We start from the raw sequence: 17,271 nt of genomic DNA, 5'->3' as shown, positions 1-17,271 counted from the left end.
TGCACAAAGCTAGATCTTACGTCCCTATTAGACTGCATTTGGAGCCTTTTAGCTCCATGAAGCCACCCGGCGTACGTGCGCTCTCTACATTTTTATTAACATTAACATTTCACGCTCCGTCAGGGACTGGGAGCCTGTGCTCCTGAGCCCTGCTGATATCTCCAAGCAACAGCCTTGAGAAATCCAGGTGTGCATGTCGGTTTGGTCGTCCTAAGACGGCTGGCCAAAATCGACATGCTCACTTGTGCCCTGTGCCCAGCACTCCTCCTGCTGCTGCTGATGGCCCCACACTCAAGACTCAGCTGTGGCTCCCTCATACATGTAAAATAAAATTATAATAATGCAGTTTTATTAATTGCTCTAGTATCATTTTATTTTCCATGTTTGTGTGCTGGTTCCAGCAGTCGGGCGATGCTCCTCCACCATAATGGAGAAGCTGCGCCTGCCATGCTCTAAGAGTTGTGCAACTGGTGAACTTCTCATTCTGACACAACTTGTGCTAAAATTTTAGGCGGAGTCTTAAACCATTCATAATCAACATACCTCGTTTAAAATCAGACAGCTAAAGGAAATGTTGAATGGTACTGGTTCATGGCACTTTCTAATGTCTATTGTTCCCCCATGGATCTAAACATTATGAGTGCTGCCAAACTTTTAACTATAGGAACCTGTTGATTGATCAATTGGGGAAGGAAGGAAATTGACTTCTTGAGACTAGGTTTATTTTGGTCTGATAATGTGTATGCTCTTTGTTTACATCCATTTCAGGCGCTGGAGTTGCACATGGAGGTGAACTGCATCACAGATTTTATTCAGGAATGCCAGTCTCAGCTTCAGGAGCTCAAGAAACAGAAAGAAAAGGGGCCTCTCTATGGAATACCATTCAGCATAAAGAAATCAGTTGCTTGCAAGGTATTTCTTTTAATTTCTATTGAATATTTTATGTTCCTTACTTCCAGTATCTGTCAGTTTGAACTGAAACCACACAAAAAGGCAGGAGCTTCTCAGGTCATTTATCCAAACATTCATTCATTCAATGAACTTCAGCAGATATGTTTGTCCACTGACAATGGAATAGAAAACATGAGGCCTTAAGAGTGACTAGGTGCTAATTTTTCTAATATAGTTCAAACAGGTAGTGAAAACACAAATCTGTTCATCTGCTCAGAATAACTAAAAGTTTGCAATACTACTAATACATATATGTAATTGGAGTATATATTCATTAATAAAGGGATCTATTCACAATCAAACTGCATTTTGTGGTACACTTAGTATGACCTACAAATCGGTATTCACTAATGTACTTGTAAATATCTATGTCTCTGTTGCTTCTATGTTCTTGTGCATTTTCCAATAATACAAATATAAATATGTAATTTGAGTATAGGTTCACTAATAGAGAGAACTATTCACAAACCACCTGCATGTTGTAGTACGTTTAGTATGAACTACAAAATGTTATTCACTAATCTACATGTGGATATCTGTTGGACCTGGCCCTTTTTGGCAAGTTCACCCCAAAACTTTTTGCTTTTGCCTAGCCTGTTTCTGGAACCTGGTGTTGGTGATTTTAGGTTTCTGCGCACTTTTTCACTGTGGTACAGTGTAAAGTGCGTGAGCTCTCCGTGTATGTGTGGTGAGTGACCTGACCTCCCATAGGAATGCATAGGGAATCTGTGTGACCATGGTAGTTCCTGATGTGTGGGGAGTGCAGGGTCGAGTTTGGTGTGTGCGAACTCGTGAGATTAAATGCTGCGTAATGATGTATGTGGCATGAATGTGTCTAATGCGAAAGTGCCACTTCTAGACATGGGTGTGCATGTGTAGTGAGTCTGCTGGCATGTGATTGGCTGGAGCCTGGCTCCAGAAGTGTGCCTGGGCCTGCTTGTGGATTGTCTGTCCGGTTTGAGGGGCTGGGGAGCCCCCAGGAGGTTGTCTGAGTCAGCCCTTGGTTGAATGGTGGGAGGAGATAGCACCTGGGAGTGAATGGGGCTGGGTTTTCCCCACACAATGCTGGCTCCGCCCCCTGTGGTGCGACTGATGTCCCTAGCCTGGCCAGTGAAGGGGAGTTCCCCATAACCAGTTGTAGCTGGTTCTTACATTGCCTACACCCTGCTAGACAAAGGGATTTTTGTGTATAAAAAGGGTGCTGTGACACTCTGAAAATGTTCTTGTTCTTAACTTGAATCCTAACAGGGGCGTGCTGCTGATTGGGCCCAGGGGAAGGCTTGCCTCCCTGGGGCCTGCCCAGCCCCTGGATCCCTGGATGCCGGAGGAATTGTCTTGCTGGGAGTTGCTGGGCTCCATCTTGATTCTCCAGGACTTCTTTGGACCCTTCTTGCTATAAGGGTCATCTCTTGGGGCCTGTGGTGCTATCTATGCCCCCGGTGCCTTGAGAGCGCTTTATTTTTCTTGCTGGGGAGCGCTGTTTAACTCTTACAGCACTGGGCGCTGTTGCTGCATATTGCCCGTATTTTAATTATTTTTTAATTAAGGGTGCCACCCCGTTTATGCCGCCCTTAGCGGGTGCCCACCCCGTGTGCCGACTTTATTTTGAGAATCGAGGGTGCCCACCCCTCGCTTGGCACCAGTGGAGTCGCCGCCGTGGCCCGAGCTGTTTTTATTAATGGCCGCCGTGTCCGCGGTCTGCCTGGTTGTGGGCGGGGCCGCGGACGGAAGAGGAAATGATGCGGCCGAAAAGGAAGTGCTGGAACCTCGCCGGCGCCAGCTGAGGAAGTCCCGGTCCCGAGATGGGGGACCGGGTAAAGACCGGCGCAGGCGGATAGCGGGGCTCCCGTGTGGAAGCAGAGCCCCGCGGTGGCACCAGAAAAAGAGAAAGTGAAGCTCTCCCGCGGCCCGGGGCTCCCGTGAGCTAGGGAGAGCCCCGGGCCGCCAGCGCGGAGGAAGAGCCGAGTCCCGGGCACCCGGAGTGGAGGCCCGGGAGAAGTGTAAAGGAGCCTGCAGCCTGAGCGGGAAGGTGGCAGACCGCCGCCTACAAATAGCCGGTGAGTGATGCTGGGGCTCCGATGTGTTGGTGCCTGCCCAGGCACATTGAAGGTGCTGAGCGGCCCCGTCCAGCAGCGGGCTGCTCCAACGAGGGGCATAATTGTTTTAGAGCCCCGAGAGGCTCCGTGGGGGCACAGGTCGGTGCCTGTGAAGGCACAGTGTCTGGGGCCATGTTTGTTTAGAGAGCCCCATGGTGGCACAGTTGTTTGCAGAGCCTAGATGGCTCCGGGGGCACATCTGTTTTAGAGCCACATGGCTCCAACGCGGACTATATTTCTCTGAAGGGCCCAGGTTCTTTCCCCATGTTTTGCCTCAGTATGCTTTTAGAGTCAGAGGGCTCAGTTTTGCGCAGTCCTTCTGTTTTTAGACAATTAACTAGGAGTATTCCCTTGAGTGAGAATAATTGGGAGAAGCCAAAAAAAGGGGTCAGGAGGAAACAATACCACAAAACAAATATATATGAAGAATTCTTACAATTTATTGAAGTATACAAATGTTAAAAAGAGAGTGAACCCCAAATGGAACCCTCTCAGCGTAAATAAAACAATAAAAAAATGTATCAAAAAAGTTTCAATTTTGGCCAGCAAGATTGAATCACAAAAGACAGAAAAAACAGTAGGACATAAAATTTGTGCAATACTTGATGTATATTCGGACTCTATTGTGAACACCTAAGCTATATGTAAGCTATATATATAAAAAACTGAAAACGCTGCTATTCCCAAAATAAAGTCCCCTCCTTTTCTCCTCTGGTCTCCACAAATGTTATAGCGCGGGGATGCCTCCGGGTCACCAGGCGCTCTACAAATCGCTAAAATAAAAAAATAAAATAAAATATGTACCATAATACAATATTTCAACAAAGATGTCGGGATCCTGAATTATACTGGGTGAAGCGTCGACGCGTTTCGGTGGTTTTCCAAGTTATTGTCCACCTTTATCAAGACACCTTTTGGTTTCTGTCGTGGTGTTGGGGTCTATATAATTGCCCTAAAGGAGTGAACATACAATAAGGTTTGATGAGTGCATAATCTTTTACATTTATCATGCATGACACAATCATATGCTAGGCCTTTAACAATTGGTGCATAGCTATACATATAAATAATAGACTTTTCCATTAGCTTCCATGTAAATAGGTTGGTTGTTTGAGGTGCGACATATTAGGCTAAAAGAACACAGATGCATACAGTGGATCATATCCTAACTGGTAGATCTGAACATTCTAGTACATACATATGAGGAGATCAATTTGTTTCCTTACAGGATGGATAATATCACTCTATGACATTTATTTTGTTCTGGATCCCTCTATTTTCCCAAACCATATATAAGGGGAAAAAATTAATGTTCTATGGTCCTAGGGAAAGGTTGGCCTGGTGTTGAATAGTTTGTAGATTCTTTAGTCGGCTGTCTATAGGGAGGAGCTGTTCTGCCCGACAACTGAACTGAATAGATCATTACCTCGATTTTGGTTATTAGGTTAATGCAAAGAGAGGATTGACATGATTTAAATGTATATACCAGATTGACGAGTCATGAAAACTGGAAATTGTTATGTCACTTTTGTGTGACTAGAAAGGAGCAATTACCTTGGAGTCCGTATGTTTAGATTGAGTTTCTATATTGTTCCATTTTTTAATGCCAAATGTGTAGGGCTGTATCTCTGGATTGTATATCCGGTATGGTATTCCTGTAAGTCACAAGTATGTGAAGAGCTTTACACTAATTTGAGTTGTAATTTTTTAATCTAGTTTTATAAAAAAAAAAAATATTTATATATAGGTATTGTTGACAAGGGCTAGACATACCTGTAGATATAGGTACCTAGGCGTATAATCAATTCAGAGTTGTTGTGCCTAAGTTATATACTGCTGCTGGTCTTCTTTCTTAAGTTAAGATCCAGAGGTGCCTAAGTCTTGTCCTTGCACGATTGAGTTTCGATTCTCTAAATGAAATGTATGGAGATCAAATGTGAGTCAATTCTGGGCAGTATTATTGGGGAGTTACTCGTCTATGTATTCCTAAAATTGCATACGCTTACCTAATACACCGCAAAGGACTGCTCACTTCTCTGGTTATCATTAGTCTTTAAAGTGTAGAACCAGGGGCATTAACCTCATGTCCTCGTGTTATGTAGTTCTAAAAATCAGAAAAGAAAGGCAAGAAAGGAGGGGTCTGTCGGTTAAAAAGCCCACTCTGGTTCAATCATCGTTCTAGCTTCTCAACCTAACCTAATGATAGCGCTTACCTGTGGTTTCACGACGGACTGCCTGCTTCTCTGGTTCTACGGGGAATGCCCGGTGATAGAGAGCGCCGTCTTTAAATACCTGAACTGGTGTCTGATTTGTCAGAAAACCATCCAATCGGGTTAATCCTAGACGTAGCCACGCGATTAGCATACTGTGGCTTGTAATGTTGTATCCCTATTGGTGGGTTTCTTTGAGGTGTATTCCGATTGGATTGGGGAAGTCTGTCAGAAAGATGGATCATCTGACAGAGGGGTGGGTCCTATCTCAGGATGGGGATGTGTCAGCGGAGGTCCTACAGGCCACATGTTTCATACTCTGATTGTTTTATTTCGCGGACGATTCCGCATTCATCGTAGATGTATTGGCAGACTATTCTGGACTCTTTGAATGCTTACTTAAAAGTTGTGGCTATAAGGTTGAGTATGTATGATTGGGGGTCTATATTGGGGCGCTGGGGTCTAGAGATGATGTGGGCTCGTCCGTAATGCGGGGATTACAGTTTGGGGAATTCTACAAAGCGAGTATCATAGTCTCAGTGAAGTAACTTTCCAGAACTTCTAGATTGAGTAGGATAAGATAAGATATTGGTGATTTATAGGGAAAATATCTCAGGCGATTCCATGGCGGCTCTTATATGATTATAATATACTTAATGTTTACGTGAGGGTGGGCGTTGGTACGTGGCATATTAAACTTAATGTATAAAATGGTCAGGTGACTCAGAGTAAGATTCTTGTAGTTAATATTAAGTGCTATGCTAGAAAATGATACCCTCTAGAGATGTACTTGGGTGATTCACAAGTAAAGTAAATAGGGGCAAAGTAGCAAACATGGACTATTTATTCGGGATGTCTAGATACATATTAAGTGCTATTTTAGAGAATGAGACCCTCTTGAGATGTACTTGGGTGATTCACATATAAAGTAATTAGGGGCAAAATAGCATACATGGACTATTTACTCGGGCGGTCTAGATACATTTTGTCCAGTCCTCCCTGGTGTTTAAACCCTGGTGGATGGTATTCAGAAAACAGAAGTACCATTGTTCCCTGGTTTTCCTAAGTTTGTCAGTATCTCCGCCTCGTCTGGTGGTCCTAATCTTCTCTAGAATAAACCAGCGAAGGTCATCACAAGTGTGGTTCTCCTGTTTGAAATGTTCTGTTAAAGGCGCATTGCATTTGTTTGTGCGAATGGCCGATTTATGTTCTAGGACTCTGAGTCTAAGTTCTCTACTGGTCTCCCCCACGTAGCCAAGGTTGCAGGGGCAGATCAGTAGGTACACTAGATTTTGGCTCCTACAGTTGTTGAATGTTTTAGGGGTTAGAGTTTTGCCATTAAATTCCAGACTGGTGCCTGTAATGCAGTGCTGGCATACTGAGCAGGTCCCACATTTGTGGTTGCCTGAGGCTGTTAGCCCTGTTAGGGTTCGTTGTGTTTCCATAAGTGGTTTGTATGTGTGGACAAGGCTATAACGTAGAGTTTTATTTCTGCGAAAAGAGAAAAGCGGTTTATTAAGTTTGGTTTCTTGGTTGAAATTAAGAATACGCCAATTCCTGTTGACGATATTCTTAATTTGATTGCTCAAGTATGAGAACTGGGATACAAAGACTATTTTGTCTAGGTCATTTTTCTTGTGTGTTTTATTTTGATCGAGGAGGCTGTCTTGGTCATAAAATCTTGCCCGTTTGAGAGAATTTTTTATTAATTTACAGGGATAGCCCCTCTCCTTGAGTTGTTTTGTCGTATTCTCGGCATGTCTATAGAAATCCTCAAGGTTCGAGCAGTTTCGTCTCAATCTGAGGAATTCTCCAAAGGGCACATTGTCCCTTTGTGCTTTAGGGTGATTGCTCGAGTAGTGGAGGAGTGAGTTCTTGTCCGTAGGTTTGGTAAAAAGTTCGACTTTCAAGGAGCCCTCCTCTTCTTTAATGGCTATATCAAGGAATTCTACCCTGGAGTTACTTTGATGGCCTGTGAATCTGAGGTTAGGGTCTCCCAGATTAAGCCATTCTAGAAAGCTGGCTAACTCCTCGCTGGCACCGCTCCAGATGAAGATGATGTCATCTATATAGCAGTGCCAGCAGGAGATGTTCTCGAAAAAGGGGGCTGCTTCGTTGAATATATGTTTGAGTTCGAACTCTCCCACATATAAGCAGGCCAGGCTGGGGGCACTGGTGGCCCCCATACTGGTCCCCTTGATCTGTAGGTATAGGTCATCCTTGAAAAGGAAAAAGTTTCTCTTTAGAATAAAATGGATACATGACATGATGAAAATGTCGTCACCTCTGTGAAGGTCCTCTGTTTCTAGTATAGACGCTATAACTTTTAGGGTGTTGTTTTGGGGGATGTTTGTATATAAGGCTTCTATATCCAGGGTGACCAAAAATTGGGTCACCCTGTTGAAGCTTTTACCCTCAAAAACTGAGATAGCGTGTGAAGTGTCTTTGAGGTAAGATTTTTGTTTCTTTACAATAGGTTGTAAGAAAAAATCTTGATACCTACTTAATGGTTCCAAAATGGACCCTATGCCACTAATTATGGGTCTCATTGGTGGATCAGTAAGGTTCTTGTGGATCTTCGGAAGTCCGTACATTGCTGGGGTGACTGGGTGTTGGTTAAAGAGAAATTTGTATTCGTTTTCACTAATAGCACCACTATTCTTGCCCTCACTCAGGAGTTGGGCTACTTCGCTTTTTAATTTGCTCAGTTCTTGGAACCTAGATTTCTGGTAGTGTTCCCTGACACTGAGGAGTTCTCTCATTTTTATGTCATATTTGTTGGTGTCAAATACGACAATTCCCCCACCCATATCGGCGGGTTTTATTGTCAATTCCTCACTTTTTTGTAGGTTGTTGAGAGCGTCTCTCTGTGCTTTGGAAAAATTGTTATTCCCTTGTGTCTTTTTGGAGAAGAGGTTTTTGATTTCTACTTCTACAACCCTCTCGAACACCTCTACATTCTTGTCTACTTGGTTGGTACTGGGAAAGAAAGTAGACTTGGGGTTGAATCCGGTGACGCTGGGAGGGGGGTTATAATGCCGGTTCTCGAAAAATCGATTAAGTCGAATTTTTCTAAAAAATGACTTCAGGTCACTTTCCAAGTGGAATAGGGAGGGTGTATTGGTGGGTGCAAAGCTAAAACCCTTCTGTAGTACTGATTGTTCTACACTAGTAAGAGTCCTTTTGGAGAGATTTACTATAGGAAATTCTCCTATCTCCAATATTGTGTGCTCCTGGTGGCTATGTACTCCCTGGAATTGTTCTGAGGTTGTTGCTTCCTCGAATATTGTGGGCGATTGTATCCCCTTGGGTTCCTGTGTCCACGGAATGGGCGCCTGTCTAAAAAAGATTCGCGTTCGTAGTTTGGGCCAGCCCTGTGGTCATCTGGTCTATCTCTCCACTGGAGCCTGAGGACTCTGAAAAAGTTATTCTGTTGTTGTTATTTCTAGAGTAGGTAGTGTTTTGTCGGTTAGGTCTTTCCAACCGGGGTTCATTTTTGTTGGTGTAGTAATCCTTGTGTGTGTACGGGTAAACCACCTCAGTGGAGTATTTTTCAATATCATTGTTAAGTTTCCTAAGTTTTTTATTGGACAGATAGTCCCTATATCCATCTGCCTGAGGCTGTTAGCCCTGTTAGGGTTCGTTGTGTTTCCATAAGTGGTTTGTATGTGTGGACAAGGCTATTACGTAGAGTTTTATTTCTGCGAAAAGAGAAAAGCGGTTTATTAAGTTTGGTTTCTTGGTTGAAATTAAGAATACGCCAATTCCTGTTGACTATATTCTTAATTTGATTGCTCAAGTATGAGAACTGGGTTACAAAGACTATTTTGTCTAGGTCATTTTTCTTGTGTGTTTTATTTTGATCGAGGAGGCTGTCTCGGTCATAAAATCTTGCCCGTTTGAGAGAATTTTTTATTAATTTACGGGGATAGCCCCTCTCCTTGAGTTTATTTGTCGTATTCTCGGCATGTCTATAGAAATCCTCAAGATTCGAGCAGTTTCGTCTCAATCTGAGGAATTCTCCAAAGGGCACATTGTCCCTTTGTGCTTTAGGGTGATTGCTCGAGTAGTGGAGGAGTGAGTTCTTGTCCGTAGGTTTGGAAAAAATCCTCAACTTGAAAAAGAAACTTATCAGGACAGAGTTACACGCTGAATTCCTGATCAATTACCTTAAGGAGGGTGTCATCCCAATTGGGCTGCAGGTTCGTAATGAACCTGGATTGTTTGTAGAAAACCCCAAATTTATAGAGACTTGGATGATGATCGCCAAACGGTGTAGCCGTGATTGGTTCATCTTAATCATAGAAACGGCCCAAGAATTAATAGAATTGGAGAAATTAGAGATAGACAAACTTGAAACAACACTCAAACAATCCCCAGCCCTAGAATACGCAAAAAAGAAGCTAGATGAAATCAATTTCGAGGCAGATGGATATAGGGACTATCTGTCCAATAAAAAACATAGGAAACTTAACAAGGATATAGAAAAATACTCCACTGAGGTGGTTTACCCGTACACACACAAGGATTACTACACCAACAAAAATGAACCGCGGTGGGAAAGACCTAACCCACAAAACACTACCTACTCTAGAAATAACAACAAAAGACTAACTTTTTCAGAGTCCTCAGGCTCCAGTGGAGAAGAAGAAATAGATAGACCAGATGACCACAGGGCTGGCCCAAACTACGAACGCGAATCTTTTTTAGACAGGCGCCCATTCCGTGGACACAGGAACCCAAGGGGATACAATCGCCCACAATATTCGAGGAAGCAACAACCTCAGAACAATTCCAGAGAGTACATAGCCACCAGGAGCACACAATATTGGAGATAGGAGAATTTCCTATAGTAAATCTCTCCAAAAGGACTCTTACTAGTGTAGAACAATCAGTACTACAGAAGGGTTTTAGCTTTGCACCCACCAATACACCCTCCCTCTTCCACTTGGAAAGTGACCTGAAGTCATTTTTTAGAAAAATTTGACTTAATCAATTTTTCGAGAACCGGCATTATAACCCCCCTCCCAACGTCACCGGATTCAAACCCAAGTCTACTTTCTTTCCCAGTATCAACCAAGTAGACAAGAATGTAGAGGTGTTTGAGAGGGTTGTAGAAGTAGAAATCAAAAACCTCTTCTCCAAAAAGACACAAGGGAACAACAATTTTTCCAAAGCACAGAGAGACGCTCTCAACAACCTACAAAAAAGTGAGGAATTGACAATAAAACCCGCCGATAAGGGTGGGGGAATTGTCGTATTTGACACCAACAAATATGACATCAAAATGAGAGAACTCCTCAGTGTCAGGGAACACTACCAGAAATCTAGGTTCCAAGAACTGAGCAAATTAAAAAGCGAAGTAGCCCAACTCCTGAGTGAGGGCAAGAATAGTGGTGCTATTAGTGAAAACGAATACAAATTTCTCTTTAACCAACACCCAGTCACCCCAGCAATGTACGGACTTCCGAAGATCCACAAGAACTTTACTGATCCACCAATGAGACCCATAATTAGTGGCATCGGGTCCATTTTGGAACCATTAAGTAGGTATGTAGATTTTTTCTTACAACCTATTGTAAAGAAACAAAAATCTTACCTCAAAGACACTTCACACGCTATCTCAGTTTTTGAGGGTAAAAGCTTCAACAGGGTGACCCAATTTTTGGTCACCCTGGATATAGAAGCCTTATATACAAACATCCCCCAAAACAACACCCTAAAAGTTATAGCGTCTATACTAGAAACAGAGGACCTTCACGGAGGTGACGACATTTTCATCATGTCATGTATCCATTTCATTCTAAAGAGAAATTTTTCCTTTTCAAGGATGACCTATACCTACAGATCAAGGGGACCAGTATGGGGGCGACCTGTGCCCCCAGCCTGGCCTGCTTATATGTGGGAGAGTTCGAACTCAAACACATATTCAACGAAGAAGCCCCCTTTTTCGAGAACATCTCCTGCTGGCACCGCTATATAGATGACATTATCTTCATCTGGAGCGGTGCCATCGAGGAGTTAGCCAGCTTTCTAGAATGGCTTAATCTGGGAGACCCTAACCTCAGATTCACAGGCCATCAAAGTAACTCCAGGGTAGAATTCCTTGATATAGCCATTAAAGAAGAGGAGGGCTCCTTGAAAGTCGAACTTTTTACCAAACCTACGGACAAGAACTCACTCCTCCACTACTCGAGCAATCACCCTAAAGCACAAAGGGACAATGTGCCCTTTGGAGAATTCCTCAGATTGAGACGAAACTGCTCGAATCTTGAGGATTTCTACAGACATGCCGATAATACGACAAAAAAACTCAAGGAGAGGGGCTATCCCCGTAAATTAATAAAAAATTCTCTCAAACGGGCAAGATTTTATGACCGAGACAGCCTCCTCGATCAAAATAAAATACACAAGAAAAATGACCTAGACAAAATAGTCTTTGTAACCCAGTTCTCATACTTGAGCAATCAAATTAAGAATATCGTCAACAGGAATTGGCGTATTCTTAATTTCAACCAAGAAACCAAACTTAATAAACCGCTTTTCTCTTTTCGCAGAAATAAAACTCTACGTAATAGCCTTGTCCACACATACAAACCACTTATGGAAACACAACGAACCCTAACAGGGCTAACAGCCTCAGGCAACCACAAATGTGGGACCTGCTCAGTATGCCAGCACTGCATTACAGGCACCAGTCTGGAATTTAATGGCAAAACTCTAACCCCTAAAACATTCAACAACTGTAGGAGCCAAAATCTAGTGTACCTTCTGATCTGCCCCTGCAACCTTGGCTACGTGGGGGAGACCAGTAGAGAACTTAGACTCGGAGTCGTAGAACATAAATCGGCCATTCGCACAAACAAATGCAATGTGCCTTTAACAGAACATTTCAAACAGGAGAACCACACTTGTGATGACCTTCGCTGGTTTATTCTAGAGAAGATTAGGACCATCAGACGAGGCGGAGACACTGACAAACTTAGGAAAACCAGGGAACAATGGTACTTCTGTTTTCTGAATACCATCCACCAGGGTTTAAACACCAGGGAGGACTGGACAAAATGTATCTAGACCGCCTGAGTAAATAGTCCATGTATGCTATTTTGCCCCTAATTACTTTATATGTGAATCACCCAAGTACATCTCAAGAGGGTCTCATTCTCTAAAATAGCACTTAATATGTATCTAGACCGCCCGAGTAAATAGTCCATGTTTGCTACTTTGCCCCTATTTACTTTACATGTGAATCACCCAAGTACATCTCTAGAGGGTATCATTTTCTAGCATAGCACTTAATATTAACTACAAGAATCTTACTCTGAGTCACCTGACCATTTTATACATTAAGTTTAATATGCCACGTACCAACGCCCACCCTCACGTAAACATTAAGTATATTATAATCATATAAGAGCCGCCATGGAATCGCCTGAGATATTTTCCCTATAAATCACTAATATCTTATCTTATCCTACTCAATCTAGAAGTTCTGGAAAGTTACTTCACTGAGACTATGATACTCGCTTTGTAGAATTCCCCAAACTGTAATCCCCGCATTACGGACGAGCCTACATCATTTCTAGACCCCAGCGCCCCAATATAGACCCCCAATCATACATACTCAACCTTATGGCCACAACTTTTAAGTAAGCATTGAAAGAGTCCAGAATAGTCTGCCAATACATCTACGATGAATGCGGAATCGTCCGCGAAATAAAACAATCAGAGTATGAAACATGTGGCCTTTAGGACCTCCGCTGACACATCCCCATCCTGAGATAGGACCCACCCCTCTGTCGGATGATCCATCTTTCTGACAGACTGCCCCAATCCAATTGGAATACACCTCAAAGAAACCCACCAATAGGGATACAACATTACAAGCCACAGTATGCTAATCGCGTGGCTACGTCTAGGATTAACCTGATTGGATGGTTTTCTGACAAATCAGACACCAGTTCAGGTATTTAAAGACGGCACTCTCTATCACCGGGCATTCCCCGTAGAACCAGAGAAGCAGGCAGTCCGTCGTGAAACCACAGGTAAGCGCTATCATTAGGTTAGGTTGAGAAGCTAGAACGATGATTGAACCAAACAGAGTGGGCTTTTTAACCGACAGACCCCTCCTTTCTTGCCTTTCTTTTCAGATTTTTAGAACTACATAACATGAGGACATGAAGTTAATGCCCTTGGTTCTACACTTTAAAGACTAATGATAACCAGAGAAGTGAGCAGTCCTTTGCGGTGTATTAGGTAAGCGTATGCAATTTTAGGAATACATAGAGGAGTAACTTCCCAATAATATTGCCCAGAATTGACTCACATTTGATCTCCATACATTTCATTTAGAGAATCGAAACTCAATCCTGCAAGGACAAGACTTAGGCGCCTCTGGATCTTAACTTAAGAAAGAAGACCAGCAGCAGTATATAACTTAGGCACAACAACTCTGAATTGATTATACGCCTAGGTACCTATATCTACAGGTATGTCTAGCCCTTGTCAACAATACCTATATATAATTTTTTTTTTTTATATAAAACTAGATTAAAAAATGACAACTCAAATTAGTGTAAAGCTCTTCACATACTTGTGACTTACAGGAATACCATACCGGATATACAATCCAGAGATACAGCCCTACACATTTGGCATTAAAAAATGGAACAACATAGAAACTCAATCTAAACATACAGACTCCAAGGTAATTGCTCCTTTCTAGTCACACAAAAGTGACATAACAATTTCCAGTTTTCATGACTCGTCAATCTGGTATATACCTTTAAATCATGTCTATCCTCTCTTTGCATTAACCTAATAACCAAAATCGAGGTAATGATCTATTCAGTTCAGTTGTCGGGCAGAACAGCTCCTCCCTATAGACAGCCGACTAAAGAATCTACAAACTATTCAACACCAGGCCATCCTTTCCCTAGGACCATAGAACATAAATTTTTCCCCCTTATATATGGTTTGGGAAAATAGAGGGATCCAGAACAAAATATATGTCAAAGAGTGATATTATCCATCCTGTAAGGAAACAAATTGATCTCCTCATATGTATTTACTAGAATGTTCAGATCTACCAGTTAGGATATGATCCACTGTATGCATCTGTGTTCTTTTAGCCTAATATGTCGCACCTCAAACAACCAACCTATTTACATGGAAGCTAATGGAAAAGTCTGTTATTTATATGTATAGCTATGCACCAATTGTTAAAGGCCTAGCATATGATTGAGTCATGCATGATAAATGTAAAAGATTATGCACTCATCAAACCTTATTGTATGTTCACTCCTTTAGGGCAATTATATAGACCCCAACACCACGACAGAAACCAAAAGGTGTCTTGATAAAGGTGGACAATAACTTGGAAAACCACCGAAACGCGTCGACGCTTCACCCAGTATAATTCAGGATCTCGACATCTTTGTTGAAATATTGTATTATAGTACATATAGCTTAGGTGTTCACAATAGAGTCCGAATATACATCAAGTATTGCACAAATTTTATGTCCTACTGTTTTTCTGTCTTTTGTGATTCAATCTTGCTGGCCAAAATGGAAACTTTTTTTATACATTTTTTTTATTGTTTTATTTACGCTGAGAGGGTTCGATTTGGGGTTCACTCTCTTTTTAACATTTGTATACTTCAATAAATTGTAAGAGTTCTTCATATATATTTGTTTTGTGGTATTGTTTCCCCCTGACCCCTTTTTTTGGCTTCTCCCAATTATTCTCACTCAAGGGAATACTCCTAGTTCATTGGTTAAATAACCCTACTTCCCTTGACTTTTGTTAAGGGGTACCTCTCATATTTACCCCCCTTGTGTTTTTAGAGCCAGAGAGGCTCGTGCTCCCCCCCCCCGTGGGATGCATCAGTGCTAGGGGACATCTTTATTTTCAGAGCCTGTGTGGCTCCAACAGTTGGCGCAGTTTTGTCCTAGGAGCTAGTGAGAGCCCTGTCGCAGAGTTGCTGTTTTTCAGCTGCCCAGCAATTAGTGGGCAGCTGCACCGTTTAGGCGCATTTTGAGAGAGAGTTTCGCTGGGGGGGACAGAGATGGCACAGTGGTGCCAGGCCTTCCACAGCTGCGCAGCACTTAGTGCCAGCTGCAGCGTTTAGGCTCTTGGGATTGTCATCAGCTGCCCAGCAAGTAGTGGGCAGCTGCAACGTTTAGGTTTTGCGCCGGTGGCGCACCCCTGACTGACGCTGCTTTGGCAGCGTGCCCTGACATTCTGGACTCAGGGCTTTTTGAGTCCCCTTGTTGGATGGCCAGTTGGCCAGGGGGGCTGGTATGTGGGTAGGGCGCAAGGCCCTAATGTGATGTTGGCGCAATGTGATGTTGCTATGTTTATGATAGTAATTGCCTAAGGTGATGTTTTGCGCAATTGTGTTTTCTTGCACCTCTGAATGTTTATGTATCATGGTTTTTCCTTCCCTACACATCTGAATGTTGTGATGCATCATGTGTAATGTGTTCTTGCCTATACCCCTAAATGTATTTTATACTTAGGTGGTTGTTCTTTCTAGTGCAGGTGTGCTAAAGTGATTATTATTCTATGATCTACAAAGTGCTATTTCTAACAGTATTTCTAGTTCTAAAAGTGTTGATTCTGACAGTGGACCATGTGGCCCTGTCTTGTAAATATTCCCTTGTGAATATTGCCCGTGCCAGTTGGCACAATGTACATGTGTGATTTCTATCTGATGTGTTTTGACAATACAGAAGTTATTTTTATATAACCTTGTGTGGAGTTCCTTTTGTGGTGTGCCTAGGATGTTGTTGCTCTTGTGTGCATGTGCAAATGCTTTACACATTGCCTCCGGGATAAGCCTGTCTGCTCGTGCCAAGCTACCAAGGGGGCGAGCAGGGGTTATCTTGGCATGTGACTCCCTTGCCCTGACTAGAATGGTGGTTTCTGCCTGGCTTTGGCGTCAGCCTTAGCCTACCAGAAATCCCAGTTCTAACAATATCTATGCCTCGGTTGCTTCTATTTCCATGTGCAGAGACCTCAGCAGATGCTGGTATCTCTTTTAGTAGCAAATGTTGGAAGGACAGGGGGAATTGCTGAAAAATGGGGAATACTTACGACTAAATATGAGGGGATAAGGTAGGAGTAGGGAGGAGTTTAGTGAGTGACATACACTCACTTACAAAATAGTAAACCCATTCATATCCACAAACTGCACCTCTAAAGCTACTACACCCAACAAGCATTAGCAAAGCCAATAGGTCTCATCTATGCAAGAAATATTGGCTTTGAAAATATTTGTTTGCAATGTTGTAAAACAGAGTGCCTGCTTTTCAGCCTGGCTAAATGTTAGTGGGGGGGGAAGGAGTATGGAGTGGAATGTTGTAAATTGGAGTACACTGGAGTGGTTTAGAGTGGCGTGGAGTGGCGCACAGTAGAGTTGAGTGTTATGGTGAGGAGTAAATTGAGTGTCAGAGTAGTGTAAAGTGCTGTGGAGTGTCATGGAGGGAGTAGAGTGTGATAGAGTGAAAGGGCATAGAGTTCAGTGGAGTACAATGTCAGATTTGTGTAGAGTGTCGTGGAGTGGTATAGAGTCACTTTCATTTCATGATGTCAATTTAGAGAACGGCCCTCCATCTTTTAAAATGCATGAACAACCCTTCAAAACTTTTCTTTTTAAGAAAAGTTTTCCAAGTGCCAGAAGAGGCGGGTATTTTGTTGGATATTTTTTTTAGCTTGTCTAACTGTGGGTAATTTTAATAATATTACATATTTTTTAATACATTGCATACATTTTACACAGGAAACTTCCCAAGGCCGACAGACCTTGAGAATTTATCTCAGTATTCCAATTTGCATTGAGGTTTATATTAACATTGGTTGAAGTCCACCACTGAACTGGGATTAAGTACAGGAGGGTCTTATGTTTTCTCAACCACCCTTCTCCCTTCTCTCCTTCAGTCCTACTCAGCTGTTTTCACAAGAAACACGTTCATCATATGATTAGTAAGGTTAGGTAGTGAATAAAGAGCAA

The 17,271-nt window shown here is 42.6% G+C and overlaps 1 protein-coding gene across 1 annotated transcript in view; it reads left to right on the top strand.

Annotated features, from left to right (window-relative positions):
* The window catches only part of LOC144800392 (vitamin D3 hydroxylase-associated protein-like), a 726,480-nt gene that overhangs the window by 208,220 nt on the left and 500,989 nt on the right, over positions 1-17,271 (top strand). The window contains exon 3 of the mRNA XM_078671678.1: positions 769-912. Coding sequence (XP_078527804.1) covers positions 769-912 — 144 coding nt within the window. The remainder of the gene's footprint in view (positions 1-768; positions 913-17,271) is intronic.

The sequence above is a fragment of the Lissotriton helveticus genome, chromosome 1_2, assembly GCF_964261635.1.
Source record: "Lissotriton helveticus chromosome 1_2, aLisHel1.1, whole genome shotgun sequence".
NCBI classification, from domain to species: domain Eukaryota; kingdom Metazoa; phylum Chordata; class Amphibia; order Caudata; family Salamandridae; genus Lissotriton; species Lissotriton helveticus.
This window is presented reverse-complemented; position numbering and strand designations above follow the sequence as displayed.